General features: G+C 41.1%; 1 protein-coding gene across 1 annotated transcript; it reads left to right on the plus strand.

Moving 5' to 3' along the window:
- The first annotated feature begins 1,581 nt into the window (after positions 1 to 1,581).
- On the plus strand, positions 1,582 to 15,348 carry lrrn1 (leucine rich repeat neuronal 1). Its single transcript, XM_022745210.1, has 2 exons — positions 1,582 to 1,903; positions 12,244 to 15,348. Exon 2 carries the CDS (start codon positions 12,395 to 12,397, stop codon positions 14,546 to 14,548), a length of 2,154 nt encoding a protein of 717 aa, XP_022600931.1. The 5' UTR covers positions 1,582 to 1,903; positions 12,244 to 12,394; the 3' UTR covers positions 14,549 to 15,348.
- Positions 15,349 to 16,621: the final 1,273 nt, after the last annotated feature.

Here is a 16,621-nt window from a genome sequence, read left to right on the forward strand (position 1 = left end):
ATCTTATTGCCTCTTATTGCCCTTATATCCTATTACCTCCTCTAACCAAGATATGTTATTTAAGTCCTGCTGGGGCACCCCAAATATTGCTAGTTTAGACTCAATAACTGTGTCTCGATTACATTTGAGTGGGTGCTAAATACTTCTGTCTCAAAACCCCCCCCCACATGCTCAAAATATAACACTGATGTGCTTGGATCGTGGCTGCATCATCTGTCATCTATTCCTCTATTTTCACTTTGGTGGTTAGATGAAGCCTGTAGAGCACTTCCAGCTGTATGCCTGATGCATACTGAAATGCTGAATGAACGAACTCCACCAATCTCCATTGTGCACTTCATGTTTAATTGTGTAATCATATTTCATTACGGCTTATTGCTGACACCTTATACCTCTCAAGTCATGTGTGATCAGTTCTATCATTTACATGTACATCATATCTTCCAATTGTTTTATTATATCTCATTACAGCACATTTACTGCTGGGAATTGCCCTGGCCCTGTGGTCCCTCGATATATTGTACAATTTTCCCTGAGGAGTCGTGCCACTGATTTTTACTCATGAACATTATCAAAGTTATTTATTTCAGCATGTTCTTGACACAAAAAGAGGTAAGGAGGTTAAAAGATGTCGGAATTTACCAGGAATGGAGGGGGTGTAGAGACAGATGATAATAGGAAATTCAGGAACCAGCATTTTTGGAGTTGGGCGCATACCGAGGACTAAAAGTCAAAATGTCTTGGCCTTTAAAAAAAAAAAAAAAAAACTTTCTATCTGTCTCTTGTAAGTCCCCACCACCCCCGTCACCACTTTACAGCAGTGTAGTACTAAATTGCTGGAGTAGCCCTTTAAAATGAAGGTAGGTAAAGCTCTAGCCTACACAAGGCTTACACTTTTGATTACGAAGAGACACTAAGGGGAAATTGGAAACAAAGTCCCAAGTTGAGAATAGGTCATTCTTATAAATATGGGTTTATAACGAACATGACTGAATGATGTGAAGAGACTCAAATGAGAGGAAATGAGTGTTTGAAACAGGTCCTAGTCCTACAATCAAACTAAAAGTGTTGGATCAGCAGATTCCTATTGCTTTGGACAAAACCTAAAAATCTAGAAATGGAAGTTATCACTTTTTTCACTATCTTTCACCAATGTAAACTTACTACCACTGTACTGTAATACTGTAATAAGTGATCACATGTTGACTTTAAAATTTCCTTTTTGATGTTTCAGTCACACAAAGTAAATCACTGATAGGCTACAATGTCCTCAAGGTTTGTATGTAGAGGAGGAGGCTCACAGGGGAGATTTTTTTTTTCAGCGGTAATGCCATGTGCCACCCACCACCCCACCACCACCACCCCCACCCACACTTCCCCCCTTCGCCCCGTGCCCCGCCGCCCTCTCCTGCCTTTGTTCTCATCACAAGCCCGGAGCAGATGGTGCTCTGCTTTGCTTGGCCGACATTGACAGACAGGCGCTCTCAGCCAATAGCCTGCTGGGGAATCAGCTGACTGGTCTGGACAGCGCCAGGTGTTTTTATCATTTCTCTCCTCCATCCGTAGGAGCAGCAGCAGGCAGCGGCGGCGGTAACAGAGCGGAGGAATTTCGGGGCCACAAACCGGTCGGTGGTTGGGTTGCAGCAGGTTGGAGATCTCTCTGCAGACCGCACCATGGCTCTCTCCAAGGCGCCCTGGGACTGATCGGGTACACAAGCGACAAATCGCTGTAAACAGCCGCCAGCTGAAGCCACTAGGATCCGGGAATATGTGCCATTACGCTATCTGATGAGCCCGTTCACTTGGCACAGTAACATTTCTCTTACTCATTGCTGTGTATTGACGCGTGTATTTGGATAAAGGACCTGTGCGCTTGGGAACACCGGACTGGAATGCCAACAAGGTGAGAGCCCGCAAGGGAAGGGAAGGCAGGGTGTCCACAGCTGTAGCCTGTTAGTTTTCTTGTTGAGCTGCATGTTCTGTTGGGGAAATGTGTTTTTACTGATGTGTTGGCCGCCACATCGTCTAAACCTCATGGTAGTAGATTAGTGTTGTTTTTGTGTAAAATCATGCACAGGCCTACTTTTTCAATATGTTTCCATTCATGACATATTTCCCTGCGAGGGCGATGCAACGAGTTGAGATATATTTAGGATGCAGACACACTCAAGGGCATAATCAAATTTCCTATAAATGCAGTCTGGCTCGAGCTCACTTCAGACTTGCAGTTTGATTTGAAACAATAACAGAACAGTTAACCTTACAGCCTGCAAGAAATAAATCAACCCCATCCAATGCGTCAAATGATGGGCTATTCCACACAAAACAAACTTTGATCTCGTTGCGGTACTTGCTGTGCCAGCAGGAGCTGCCGTGCGGCGTGCGCAGGGTTGTGTAGGCTAAATGTGATTTGCATATTAATGTTAAAGTATGTCGGCAGATGTCTCGATTCCTCCGTTCGAAGCAAGAAAAAAAAAAAAAAGTCGCGGAGTCTTCCTCGGGGATAAAGACAAGGCCCTGTGTAAGAGATGTGCTGGTGAGAATGGGGTTGCATTGGCAGGGGGTCTATTGTGATTCACAAACGCTGCTTCTGTCGCTGCAGCTGTTGCGCTTTTGTGATGGAGACTGCTGACTTGCATCACTCAACTTTAGGGAAAGGGACATACTGTAGAAAGGTTAATATGATAAAAGAATTTCTTTATTCATTTTGTATAGGGTTTTTTTTTTTTGCTTTGCCACTGGACTCCATATATACTGCCCCTCTCTTAAAAACAAAGTGCTGAGAGTCTCTTTTCTCCTTTGACTCAAATAAAAGTGAGTGTTGGTTCAGCGACTTTACAGGATAATGACACCAACACAAGAAGCATAGCCAAGTCAGTTAAACACACAGCAGCTTACTTTCATTATGTGTAGGACTAATTGTTTCTTTAATATATGATATATAAAGAATTTCTGCTGAAAAGCTGTTTCATTCATGCAAACTCTGTCTTGTCTTGGTTGCTGCTGTGATGCTGTTTTACACCAAGGACAGATTTCTGAGCGAGCAGAAGGCTATTTCTTTTTTTCTGCTTCCCCCCAAGGAGGCATCCTGGCTAGCATAGACACAACAGGCACGCGCACACACACACACACACACACACACACACACACACACACACCACAATTCATAAAGAAGCACACAAACACACACAATACGTCTACTTTTTTAACATGATAAGAATCACAAGAATAGAGTGTGACTAAAGGGAGTGTGTGTTGCAGGTGTCTGTGTGTGTGTGTGTGTGTGTGTGTGCGTGCGTGCATGTGTGTGTGTGTGTGTGTGTGTGTGGGCGGGGTTGTTTGGAGACAGCAGGGCTTGTGGGAGGGGGTAAAGAGCTTCACCCACCCCCCACCTCCATCGACCAACAACATTTAGGTCCCGAGGGTATAAGGCAGGGGTGGTGGGGGGGCTCAAGCCTTTATTCCTATAAGAAGGACTGAGGCGTCATTAACCCTTTGTCCTCAGTGGGCTACAGGTGTCGCAGACAACAGACACAGTAACAGTTCAGCTCACCCTGCCCTGAGGTTTTTCATGGCGTGTGCATGTGTTGATGTGTCAGAGACAGACGTTTCTCCGAGGTGGACGTCCGTGTTTGGTGTACTGCCCTAGCTCAGGCTGGCACACCTGTGTTGCCATTTGGCTCTGGGGAACATGGGAGTGTGTGTGTGTGTGTGTGTGTGTGTGTGTGTGTGTGTGTGTGTGTGTGTGCGCGCAGGAGTCCCTGGTGAGCAGCCTTCCATGGTCTAATCACCCCTTCTCTGAAAGAGTGGTCAGGCCCAGCTGGGCGATCACTCCCCTAATGGACATTTGCCTCACATATACAAGATTAGTATAAAATAAAACCCTTAAAGCATCACATTTATTCAGCAGATCAGCAGACTGGCCGACCTTATGGATGGAAGCTATAGTAGAAAGCAGTTGGCTGTGGCTCAGGTGGAAGAGACTGTCCCTGGTCCTCAGCTCCTCTGACACTGAAACTGAAGTTCAGTGTCAAACCCAAGCTGGTTTGTTAAAGAGGCTCCACCATGTGAATATAATGTAGGTGCACAAATCACAATAATAATTGACATTTCACTCCTTGCAAAGTTACAAGAGACAGTTACAAAACAAGAATTGGCAGGGATGTCATATCCTGACCCAAAAACACTGGATCCTAAATTTCCCATAATGCAATTTGATAGTGAACACCTGTGCAGTTATTTTTTTCAAAGTTTGGAGAGCGCCCCACAGAGCTACAGGAGACATGATACAACATGAAATGAGCAGACTCCCTGTGAGTGCTCCTTTAATCTGTTTCATTTCAATCGTTTTTTTTTTTTAAAGCTAGAAACACATTTTGCTTTATTGATCTAATCATAAGTTTAGATTTAATCGTAGTTGAAGATGTAGGCCATCTCTTACTCATGTCTACAAAGACAAGTGATGTAAACAAACATTCAGCAGTACTGAAAATGTTAATTAGGGCTGCAACCGATGATTGTTTTCATTATCTAATAATCATTAATTAATTTTTTTTGACTAAAAAATGTCAGAAAATAGTATTTAAAAAAAAAGACCAGTATACTCTGTCTGTTGAACACCGTGGTGAATTTGTTTTGTTCACATCTTGTTTTGTCCATCACCCAAAATATTCAGTTTACAATAATTCAAAAACAGAGAAAATTAAAATGAGAGAAGCTGAAGAATGTTTGGTTTTTCTGACTGAAAAATGATTGAAATGATTAATTGATTATGAGCATAGTTTCCATTAATATTATCTCAATCGACTTATCGATTAATCAGTAAATAATGGAAGATGGATTATGTTACTTTGTAGTGTTAGTGAGTCTTTGTTTTGCTTTGACAGTGGTACGACCCTTTTGTTTACATTGAGATTACGGGTTGCTGTTCTTACCGTATGAGCAGCTGTTCCACCAAGAATTTGTTGTATAATTCAGCCACTCAATCTACCACAAATCTAATCAGCGGGCTTGTAGAGGAGCCGTGGATCTCCAAACAAGTGTCCATTGAGAGTTTGCCCATCCCGGTTGAAGGTGAACCAGTTTGAGAGCAATCAAGCTGCTGTGCAATCAATACTACAAGTGCTGCTGATCACAAAGTGGCCCAGTCGCCTCCAACAGGGGAAGACCTCACATGAGTCACCTATGTGAAACCAGAGAGCACGTACACGTGTCTGTTTGTAAACCGCTACACTTACACACGCTCATAAATGCCGTCAGAAATCCAACAGTGTGCAAGTACACCTCGTTCAAATGTGTCTTTTGTCATATTGAGCGCTATTTAGCATATTTACCAAATTTACCAAATTATCCATAGACTTCTATTACACAAATGTGGCATTGTCGGTTGTGCTCTGGATGAGCAGCCGCAGTTCTACAGGAACATTTAAATATGCTACATGCATTGTTTGAAAAAAATATGGTCTCATTTTTTAACTTCTGCTTATTTGAAACTCCCACAGGGAAGTGGAATGTGTTATATTAAATCCTTAGAGGGAGGGGGCGGTGAGCAGCCCGGAGGCATAAGTGAGCGCGAGCGAAGGGATCACGACAACACATACTGGGTACAGTGAAGAGAAGAAGTCCCGATTCCCTCGTCAGCGTAGGGGGGAAAAAAGTGGTTTACATGACTGTAATCTCTCAGGGAGGTGTAACTGTAAATGTGTGTGTGCTGGAGTCTGATTGGATATCGGTGTCTCCCAAGAGGCTGTAATATACATTTTTTTTTTCTGTGCATTCTGGTGTTCAGATGGACACAGAGCAGGAGAGAGTGTTGAGTTTTCACTCCATATGTATTTTTCATTTCATTTAACTCTCTTGTCACAGGAGCCGGGTTTTTTTCTGGATATAATACGTTTCCTTGTCACTCAAGTTCTGTCATCTAATTCAGGAGCGCTTTTGTCACCTCAGTTTTGCTCCATTTATGACACGATGCGTTTATAGGCTCCCTGTGGTTGTTTATCTCACCTGCTCCACCTGTGATTTGTTTTCCCTCATTTCTCCTTTCATCTTTTTTTATGAGTGCACATGAATAAACTAAAGCTCAAGGGCAAACCCGGGCCAGCGGGGGTCATACAGGCATCTCCCGAGAGAGCCTTAATGCAAGACTCATGTTATCCAGTTTAAATCACATTCTCATTTTCTCATATCACTCTCAATTCTTCCTGCAGTCAAGGGAGAAGTTCCTTGGGGATGAGACTGAGTGTCCTCACACGGACCCAGACACAAATTTGGGAGACCTTATCTAGTTTTTCCTCTCACCAGAACTCACCACAGACATGTTTTTACAGATCTTGTTCATAAGCAGTCTGTATGTATGTTCTTCAAGTAAAAGTTCAAGGGTAACCTGGGTGAGTGAGGTAAGCATCATTATCATACATGTATTGGCACAATATCCTCCTAATAGGGCTCGACAACTGCGGTGCCCTCAATTAATGAGAAAACTATTCCTACTGTACCATCTCTAGAGGTGTTCTGTCACATCTTTAAACTGTATGACGTGTGTAAACGCCGTACGTCAGGATGCCAATTAACAAGTTGCGTTTCAGTATCACTCTATAAGTGACAGTCTGTCAAATGAAAATGACAGCGGTCTACTTTCATGGCATGAGATGAAACTGGGCATTTTTATGGCTGTCAAACACAGTCAGAGCTGAGACAGCAGGTCATTGTTTAGGCTTGTGTAACCTGGAGACATCCATGCCATAGAAGCCCATTGAATTAGGATCCACTGTAGTTCCTGGTAATAATGACCAGTTAAAAAATAACACAAAACAGTGAAGGCCAAAAACAATGATGTTTAATGCAGGGGTGGGGGGAGCTACTGTCTAGAGACTGAATATCTGCAGTATTACTGAGTTTATTTCAGGAAAAGCAAGGTCTTACAGCATTATGTGTGTAGTACATATAGTGTACAGATTCAGTATACAGTTCGAGCTGTGAGCAGTTAAAGTCCAAAGCCTGACTTTTGGTTCATGGACAGTTTTATTTGAAGACATAATAAAAATCCCCAAAAAACTCCTGAAAAAAATCAACTTTTGTGTAACAGAAATCTGTTTGTTTTTTTTTTCTCCTTATCCATTTCATTATCTTGTCGCCATTCATATTTATCTTGGAGGGATAAGACTGTGTTAGATAATTGACAGAATAGAACAACACAAAAAGCAGTTTTCATTGCACCAAACAATGTTTGTTTTTCAGTCTTCTCTTTCATTTTGTTTTCTTGTGAATTACTGGATAATTTTACTTCTACATGTTGTTCAAATAATACCATGATTTTCAGTTGCTTTGCCCATCCACATGAAGTCAGTTTGTAAACAGAGACTTAATCAATACCCCTACCTATGTTATAAAAGTCCCTTTTACACAAACTATGATAGGTAATACACTGTATGTGGGCCTTTTGCAAGGTTGCGATTTGTCACATCAGCTTGTTTGTTTTCAACCCACAAACAAAGTGGTCCGATTAGTTGACCTAAAGATCATATTATCAACCTGTTTAATAACACAATAAGGTGGTAAGAGTCTCAGATAAGAGTCCATCCATTGAGTGCTGTAGCTGGCTTAGCATAAAGACAATGTAGCAGGTGCAGGAGTCCCTCACAAGGGTTAATTAATTAATCAATTTATGCCTAAATTTCATCTTAATAATGCGATATCGTTGTGGAAATATAATGGAAATCACCAGAGCATCGCATAAATAAATAGTCTAAGTAGTCTTCGGTACATAGGCCTCGAGGATGTGCAGCTGTTCTTCACAGTCGTCCGTTACGGCCCGCCCATGAAAATTAAAATGCTCATTCAGTTAATTTCCTTTGACACCATAAGAAAGTGCTGCTTCACCACGAGAGGAGCGTGAAGCTTCTCATCAAACCACAGGAAATGAATCAGTAAAGGGCACTGCCAAGATCTGAAATAAGTGACAACCAGCAGTAGCAAGTTCACCTGTCGTTTCTCCGAGGACCTCTAAGACCACCTTTGGTAATCAGTGTTTTGTTTTTGGTTTTTTTTGTTCCATTATTTTTGTATTGTTGATCAGCATCAATGTACTAGCCCAGTGCAGAAAAGGATTCAGTTTCTTAGAGAGCAACTTTGTGAAATTGATCTTATTGGAAAGAATATTTTCAGAATCATTTTGTAATATTTATATATTTCAAGTAACACAAGTATGAAATAATTATGTGTATGAATATGAATGTTAGGTAGATAATGTAGTTAGGGGTGTGGGAATGAGACCAGATAGAATGAAGAAATAAATGAGTAACCTCATCTGAAAGATGTTTTACATTTCAGATTAGTGATCCATGTTATTTTGGTGGTAAACACCTGTCCCACTTGTATGTCTTTGATTATGCTCCATATGACAAAGTAAAACATGGCGATCTAGGATCCTCCAGCAGGTGTTGATAAAAGGTGTCTGAGATGACACAGTTTATGTCTGAAGTTGTTGGTATTTGTTTGAAGTATCCCGTTCACCGGTTGAGAGGTGGCTGTGGTTAAAACCTCTGGGGGTGTCCACTTCCTGCCTTCCTGCCTTTGGTGTTGTTGAGTGTTCTCCCACCTGCTGTGTGTTTTTAAGCTTTCCTGCAGCTTTAGGATCACAATAGACCCGTGTCAGGATGTCCCAGACTGCCTTTAGTTGTTGTTGAAAAATCAACCAACAGGATGTTGACACTGATTTTGTCTTTTTAAGTGCTCTGTTACATCAGAACAACATTTTCAAAAAAACTTCAGCTAACCCACTTTTTTTTACTTTGACAACAGTGTCAGTTTTTGTACATCCAGTATTGAATAGGATCAGAAACTTCTTAATCTTACATTGCATAAAGGGACGCATGGACAAAGCTGTCAGCATTTACTGAATGGGGAGAATCTAAGATTAACCCCATTTGTGGTAAATACAGGAGGAGGAGAAAATATATATTACTAAATCTTCCTTGGAATCTTGCTGCAGGGTGTTTTAAAGCCATTTTGTGGTAATATGTAGTTGATATGCTCCAGTTACAGCAACTTCACAAACTGTTTTTATTTTTGAGAGAATTACCCCACAAACTATTTATGACTACTACATTTTTGTCAGTTCAGTAATTAAATTATTTTAAATATTGTAATGAGACAGAATATTTAGTCACTGACAAAATTACAAACAGGCACTTAAGCAATTATTTTTGTAATGAGATTACCAATGCATTAACACTCTTTTAGGTCTATGCTGTATATGTTGCTTTTAATTAAAGTGCTAAGTGACCTGTTTCTCTCCTCTGGGTTTGAATCTAGTACACTACCCCCAGCTAATCTCCACCTCAGTATCTCCATCCACTAATCCTGACTGGCACAGCAATCGTCACAATATGCGGTGCTGTAGCTTAAAGACAAGATACCATACTATCCCTGTTTCACCCATGCTCCGCCCTGTCCCATAGGGAATCTCCAGTATAGGAGGAGCAGAGATGTGTTCCTGTCTCCCTGGTGCTGTTGCCAGGCAGTTTGCATTCAGCTGAATTAGTCAGCTCTCTTGTTTGAAAGCCTCTTAAGTGCTATCTTCTTAAGCTGGTGTTGACCATAAAGCTGTGTGGTGGAGAATGCTGCGGTACCGTAGTGCTGCCGTATGGCGCTGCACTAGGTAGGATGCCTCCTTCAGTAAATAGACCTAATTGGGTAATGGGATCTCTTAAGTGTTGCTGTAAGATACTGCAAGTGCACGGGCTTGTTAAAGAAGTGCTGGCATCCTAATCCTGTTAATAAGAAAAGGTGAAGGATAAAACTGTAGTATTTGAATGTGAACAGACTTATTGAGTGGACCTCATGTCTGATAGAGTAGATGAAACAAAAGCAACAGGGCTATGTAAGACATGGTTCACACTGTGATTAAGATGACTAAGAGTCTACAGTCATGCACAGCAGTGACTGACAATGCACTAACACACTAATGACATTACTCATATGCTTACGTTAAGCAAGTGTAATGGTTACCATGTTCACCATCTTAGTTTAGCAGGTTAGCATGCTAATATTTGATAATTAGCACTAAACACAAAGTTCAGCTGAAGCTGCTTGAAATGTATTTAACATTGCAGATGTTTTGTCATAAGTCAGTTACAGGTCACTAAAATTATTACAGGTCATCCTGAGGGGAACATGAATATCTGTATCAAACTGTTGATTGTTTAGAGATTTAACTCAAAATCACAAATGCCAACCTTATGGTGGTGCAGGAGAAAAAGTCAGTGTGTTTTATCCACTGGGGACATTGAATGTGAAATATTGACACACACTGACTCCAAACCACACATTTATTTAAAATTGACAATGTTTCAGTCTCTGTCAGACCCTAGTTAGGTAAAAACATTTAAAAGCAGTCACCATGCCTGTATATGTACCAATAAGCTGATAGGCTCTATGATGAAACCTGTAGTTAAGGAGGGAATAGTTGTTTGAAATATGCATAATTGCTGTCTTGCTGAGTGTTAGATAAGAAATTTGATACCACTCACATATATGTATGCTGAATATGAAGCTACTGCCAGCAGTGGACATGGGGAAAAGCTATCCTACCACTCACAAAAGGTGACAAAATCTACCAGCACATCTAAAGGTCACAAATTAATACATTCCATTTTGTTTGTTTACTTTGTTCAAAACTGAAGTGTAAATTGACCATTTGCTGTTTTACAAGGAGTCTATTTCTTGGTCAGGACTTGTCTAAGCAGCCAACTCAGCTTTGGACACTTTGTTTTTTGTAGAATCAACAAAAAGGCATTAGAAACCATAATACATGTTAAGATCTTTCAGTCCAAATTGGTGGACCATAACTAACCCATATTGTTATCCCTAGATGACAATGATATATCTGCAATACCCATGTATTCATGCACAGTAAAGAATTTAAAATGTAGCACTGGCATTGAGTAAAAGAAGCCTATTGTTTGCAACGATAAATGACTTATCCTCCAAGTGATTGTAGTAAGTGTTACTACCTTATAGGCTAGCAGATGCTCTTTGTACCTCTCAGGAGCTCTGCATGGGCTAGATCAGTAGATCAGGGTCTCTCATCCTCTCACAACCCTCTCCTGAAATCTTTATTTGTAGTCTTCTAAAGTGTTAAAGAATGCTGCTCAAAGTTTTGACAGTCTTCCTTCTGTACCCATTCATCCTGGAAAAATACTAGGCCTGCTGAAAACTTTTTTTTTCATGTTTGCCCTAATTTCAGAATGCTGAAGACGTTGCATTAAAAATTAAGACGTGCATCTTTTTTTGCTTTCTTTGAGGCATGGCACATACTAATATCTCATAGTGTTTAATGATGTTCGGAGAAACTAATGATCAAGTCCTTATGGGCCTGTTGGATAGATGAAAGCCCTCAATGGAATTTGATCTGTTTCCAAGTTGTTCAGAGCAGTGTTTTGTGCATGCATTGTAATGAGCTGAACTTGCATTTTCTCAAAACTGTTGATGCTGCACATAACCCACAGTCTCACAAGGATAATGGAGAAGCACTTGTTATTCTTAGTCAATCTGTTGTCTTAAGTAATTCCTACATTTACAAGACACATTAAAGATTCTGTGATAATTTATTAATTGTTACATACAACAAGACTTAAGTGTCTACAGCCATGTTGGGCTCTGTGAGGCTGTAAACATTCATAGTGGTGCTTCGAGCTAAAATGCTAACATCAGCATGTTAATTATGCTCAGAATGACATTGGTAACATGCTGATGTAGTACATAAGCACAAGTACAATGTATACTCACAAAGAAGTAATGATCACCATCATAGCATTTGCTAATTACCACTAAAAATAAAATACAACTTAGGCTGATAGGAATGTAATTAATTTTGCAAGTATTTGTTCATAAATCAAAGTATGACCTGATTGACTGATGATGGTGCCAAATGTCATGGCAATCCATCCAATAATTGTTGAGATATTTCTCTGAAAACCACAACCTCATGTCAAAAGCTAGAGGATCACCAAAGCCAGTAGGATTAATCCTCCATGATCCATGAACGTCTGTACAAAATTTGATGAACCATCGTATTTTTACCTATAGTTGTAAAGTATTTCAGTCATGACCAAGTGGTGGACCAATTTTGCATGCTGCTAGCATTGCTAAAAAGATAATCATGAACTATATACCCTTTTCATTCTAAACATGGGGCTGTTTACTGTATAATGACATATATCCTTTGTCTTTCTTTTGCAGATTATCCTGCAGTTCCAAGATCTTGCTGTAAAATTCTACTGTTGGCTTCAAGTCCACCGGAATAAAAGACCTAATCAGCGCAAAGTCTAGTTGATGACTGTAACGCACCCTCTCCCAAAGTCATCTGACCCTCCTCCTGTCCCTCCCCAGCATGGCTAGACGGAGGTTAGACTGCTTTCTTCTAGGCCAGTGCCTTGCTGGCCTGATCCTGGTATCTGTAGGACTATCTTTCGTCCAAAGCAATGAGTGCCCCCAGCTATGTGTGTGCGAGATCCGGCCTTGGTTTACTCCCCAGTCCACCTACAGAGAAGCTATCACTGTGGACTGCAATGACCTTCGCTTAACACGCATCCCGGGAAACCTCTCCAGTGACACTCAGGTTCTCCTCCTACAGAGCAACTATATTGCCAGGACCAGTGAGGAGCTGGAGCAGCTCTTCAACCTGACTGAGCTGGACTTGTCCCAGAACAACTTTAGTAGCATTCGGGATGTTGGCCTTACCAATATGTCCCAGCTCACCACGCTTCATCTGGAGGAGAACCAGATCACAGAAATGCCCGATTTCTGTCTGCAGGACCTCAGCAACCTGCAGGAGCTCTACATCAACCACAATCAGATCAACACCATCTCTGCCAATGCCTTCTCTGGGCTCCACAACCTGCTCAGGCTTCACCTCAACTCCAACAAGCTTAAGACCATCAACAGCCAGTGGTTTGAATCTACGCCCAATCTAGAGATCCTCATGATTGGGGAGAACCCCGTTGTTGGAATAATGGACTTTAATTTCAAACCCCTGGGCAACTTGAGAAGCCTGGTTTTGGCTGGGATGGATTTGACCGACATCCCCGGAAATGCCTTTGTGGGACTTGACAATCTTGAGAGCCTCTCTTTCTATGACAATAAGCTGGTCCGAGTTCCTCAGAGAGCTCTTCAGAAGCTACCTAACCTTAAGTTCTTGGATTTGAACAAAAACCCAGTGCACAAAATTCAGGAGGGAGATTTCAAAAACATGCTGAGGCTGAAGGAGCTGGGTATAAACAACATGGGAGAGTTGGTTTCTATTGATCGTTACGCTTTGGACAACCTTCCTGAGCTCACAAAGCTGGAGGCTACAAACAACCCCAAGTTCTCCTACATCAACTGTCAGGCCTTTCGTGATGTCCCAGCCTTGGAAAGTCTAATGCTAAACAACAATGCCCTGAACGCCCTCTATCAGTCCACAGTAGACACCCTCCCAAACCTACGTGAGATCAGCATCCACAGCAACCCTCTTCGCTGTGACTGCGTCATCCAGTGGATGAGCTCCAACAAGACCACCGTCCGTTTTATGGAACCTGTGTCCATGATGTGTGCCATGCCAACAGAGTTCAGGGGTATGCGTGTGCGGGAGGTGCTGCAGAAGAATGCAGCAAATCAGTGCTTGCCCATGATTTCTCATGACACCTTCCCCAGCCACCTCAATTTGGACATTGGTATGACTGTGGACTTGGACTGCAGAGCCATGTCAAAGCCTGAGCCTGAAATCTACTGGGTGACGCCTATGGGGAACAAGGTGATGATGGACACCCTATCAGACAAGTACAGCCTCAGCAGTGAAGGGACATTGAGAATTTTTCATATCCAAGTAGAAGACTCAGGCAGATACACCTGTGTGGCTCAAAACTCAGAGGGAGCTGACACAAGAGTGATAGCTCTTCGGGTAAATGGCACTCTGTTAGACAGCACTCAGCTTATGAAGATCTATGTCAAACAGACAGAATCCCACTCAATCCTGGTCTCCTGGAAAATAAACTCAAACATAATGACCTCTAACCTAAAGTGGTCATCTGCTACCATGAAAATAGACAACCCACATATTACTTACACTGCCAGAGTACCTGTGGATGTCCATGAGTACAACCTTACGCATTTACAACCAGCAACTGAGTATGAAGTGTGCCTCACCGTCTCCAACATCCATCAACAAACACAGAAGTCGTGTGTGAATGTGACAACGAAGCAAGCGACCTTCGCTGTGGAAATATCCGACCAAGGGACCAACACTGCTCTTGCAGCAGTCATGGGAACAATGTTTGCAATCATCAGTCTGGCCTCTCTGGGTGTGTACATTGCTAAGAGGTGGAAAAGGAAAAACTATCACCATTCTCTGAAAAAGTACATGCAGAAAACCTCCTCAATACCGCTAAACGAGTTGTACCCTCCTCTTATCAACTTGTGGGAGGCAGACAGTGAGAAGGAAAAAGAGGGCTCATCCGAGACCAAACCTAGCCAAGTGGACACCACACGCAGCTATTACATGTGGTGAAAGCTACTAACTATCCAGTGGGAGGTATAGAGACATGTTTCTTTCAGGAGCACAAATATACATTGTTTGCTTCTTTGTGTAAAAGTGGACTGAGTCATTCTTTTCTTTCCTGTTTCGTTTTTATTTTCTTCGGTTCTCTCAGACTTGCTCTTTGAAGCGAACAACGAACCAACATTTTCAGATCTTTAGGTTAGCATTTTGCCTTTTTACCTCTCGCTAATTTTGACACACAATATGGCAGCTTTGTTTAGCTTCCTGGACTTAGTAGTCACTGTGCTTTATTTTTAGTACTTGTTTTGATGAACACAGCATGAGCATTGTCACTGATTCAGGATGCGTGAGCAAAGGAAAAGCTGAAATCCGACCCGTTTTTGACATGTTTTCTCTGGCAGAACTGTTAGAGACTGCAATCTTTCTTTCTCTTGTAAAACAGTTTCACTGTTGACTGTTGTGCACTGAAATATATATACTAATTTGTCTATCAACTGAAATATAAGCTGACAAAGTACGTTTAGACTTGATATACCGTCTATTGAATAATGTTAGCAATTCTTCTGTAATGTTGTATCAGCTATGATTTAATTTACTTTTTTGTACATTAAATAACAGTATGTTTGATTTAGACTTTAAGTTTGCAGAGCAACTACTGTAAACCAGCAATAGAAATATGAATGTTATAAACTAGGTAAATAGATGTAAGGCTTTTTAAATTTCTTAAATATTTCTTTTCTTATTTTGCTAGAATATGTCTACAATCACTCGTTTTGTTGTGGTTTCCACACACAAACATGTTGTTTATTGAGGAGCAACTTAAATAAAATCTTCTTTCCTCATATTTTTTAAACCATGATTTCAACACCAAGTGTCATTTTTTTCGAAAACTACATGTAGTTCATTATGTAATACTGTATATTTAATGAATGTGCTTGGGAGAAACAGACATTTACAGATTGACAGTAAAGGTTTGAAAGTTCAAATTGTTATTGCAGGGACAATCATCTCATTATTAATGTTTTATATTATGATTTTGTTAATTTCAGTGTGATGAGCGTAGCTGTAGGTGTTAGGTTACAACCTCAGTGTTGAGAGAGAGAGAGAGAGAACGAGAGAGAGAGCTGCAGACTGCAGTGTGTTTTGCCTCTGCAAAGCAATTATCAGAGAATAATTTAAATTCTAGTCCCGGTAGAATATAATTACTGAACAATATGCCTCGAAGTAAATACAGTAACTTCAAAAACAAAGAAATTAGTCACTCAAAACCAAGACGTTGGATATATTGCCTGCATTTTTGTTCAGTGTCTGTTTTATTATACTAAGCATACCTCGGCATCTCCAAAGCTTTAGAGAGGAGGCAACATGGGGATTGTTAATGCAACTGACACAAGATCGAAGGAGATGGTGATTATGGATAATGGACAGTTATAGCAAGTACAGACTGCAGCGTTATTTAGCACCAAGCAAATCTGCATAATCATCCAAATGTTTCATATTCTCAGCATTTTGTACTGTATGTGGTGTGGAATGGCGGCAAATTTCGTCATCGTGCCTTGTTGGGTTTTTATTTGATACATTATATGTAGCTTTTCTTCATCTCTGTCGGTAAAATGATATAAGGCAACCATCTGCTTTCTCTGCAAAAGCTAGTGAAACGCTAATATGTCGAGTTACCATTAATGTCTCTGCAAGGTCCATAACTCCACCACAATGCAGATCCCAATCTCAGTGGCTCACTGTCTACAAAAGTGGATCTCCAGTGGGAGCCCAGAAGCTCTGTTTGTTTCTGATGTTGACTGACAGCTTTGAGCTTTGTGGTGCAATCAAACGATCTCCGTTTAGTCTCCCCTGACAACATGCTCGTTCTCCTGCATGCTCTCTCCGCCCCTCTTCTCCTCCATCATTGCAGGAATGGAGACAAATATTCTTCAGTGAAAAAGGAAGCATCGGACAGTTCATCAAGCATGTGCAACTTTGTCTTTGTGTAGAAGCTGTTTAAATAACACCATTCAGTCTTATCAGTGAGCACTAATCAAATTGAGATATAAGCAGATATCGAATATTAACGTATTTGTCAAC

Source organism: Seriola dumerili, unplaced genomic scaffold (genome assembly GCF_002260705.1).
Source record: "Seriola dumerili isolate Sdu_G_001 unplaced genomic scaffold, Sdu_1.0 BDQW01000088.1, whole genome shotgun sequence".
Taxonomy (NCBI): domain Eukaryota; kingdom Metazoa; phylum Chordata; class Actinopteri; order Carangiformes; family Carangidae; genus Seriola; species Seriola dumerili.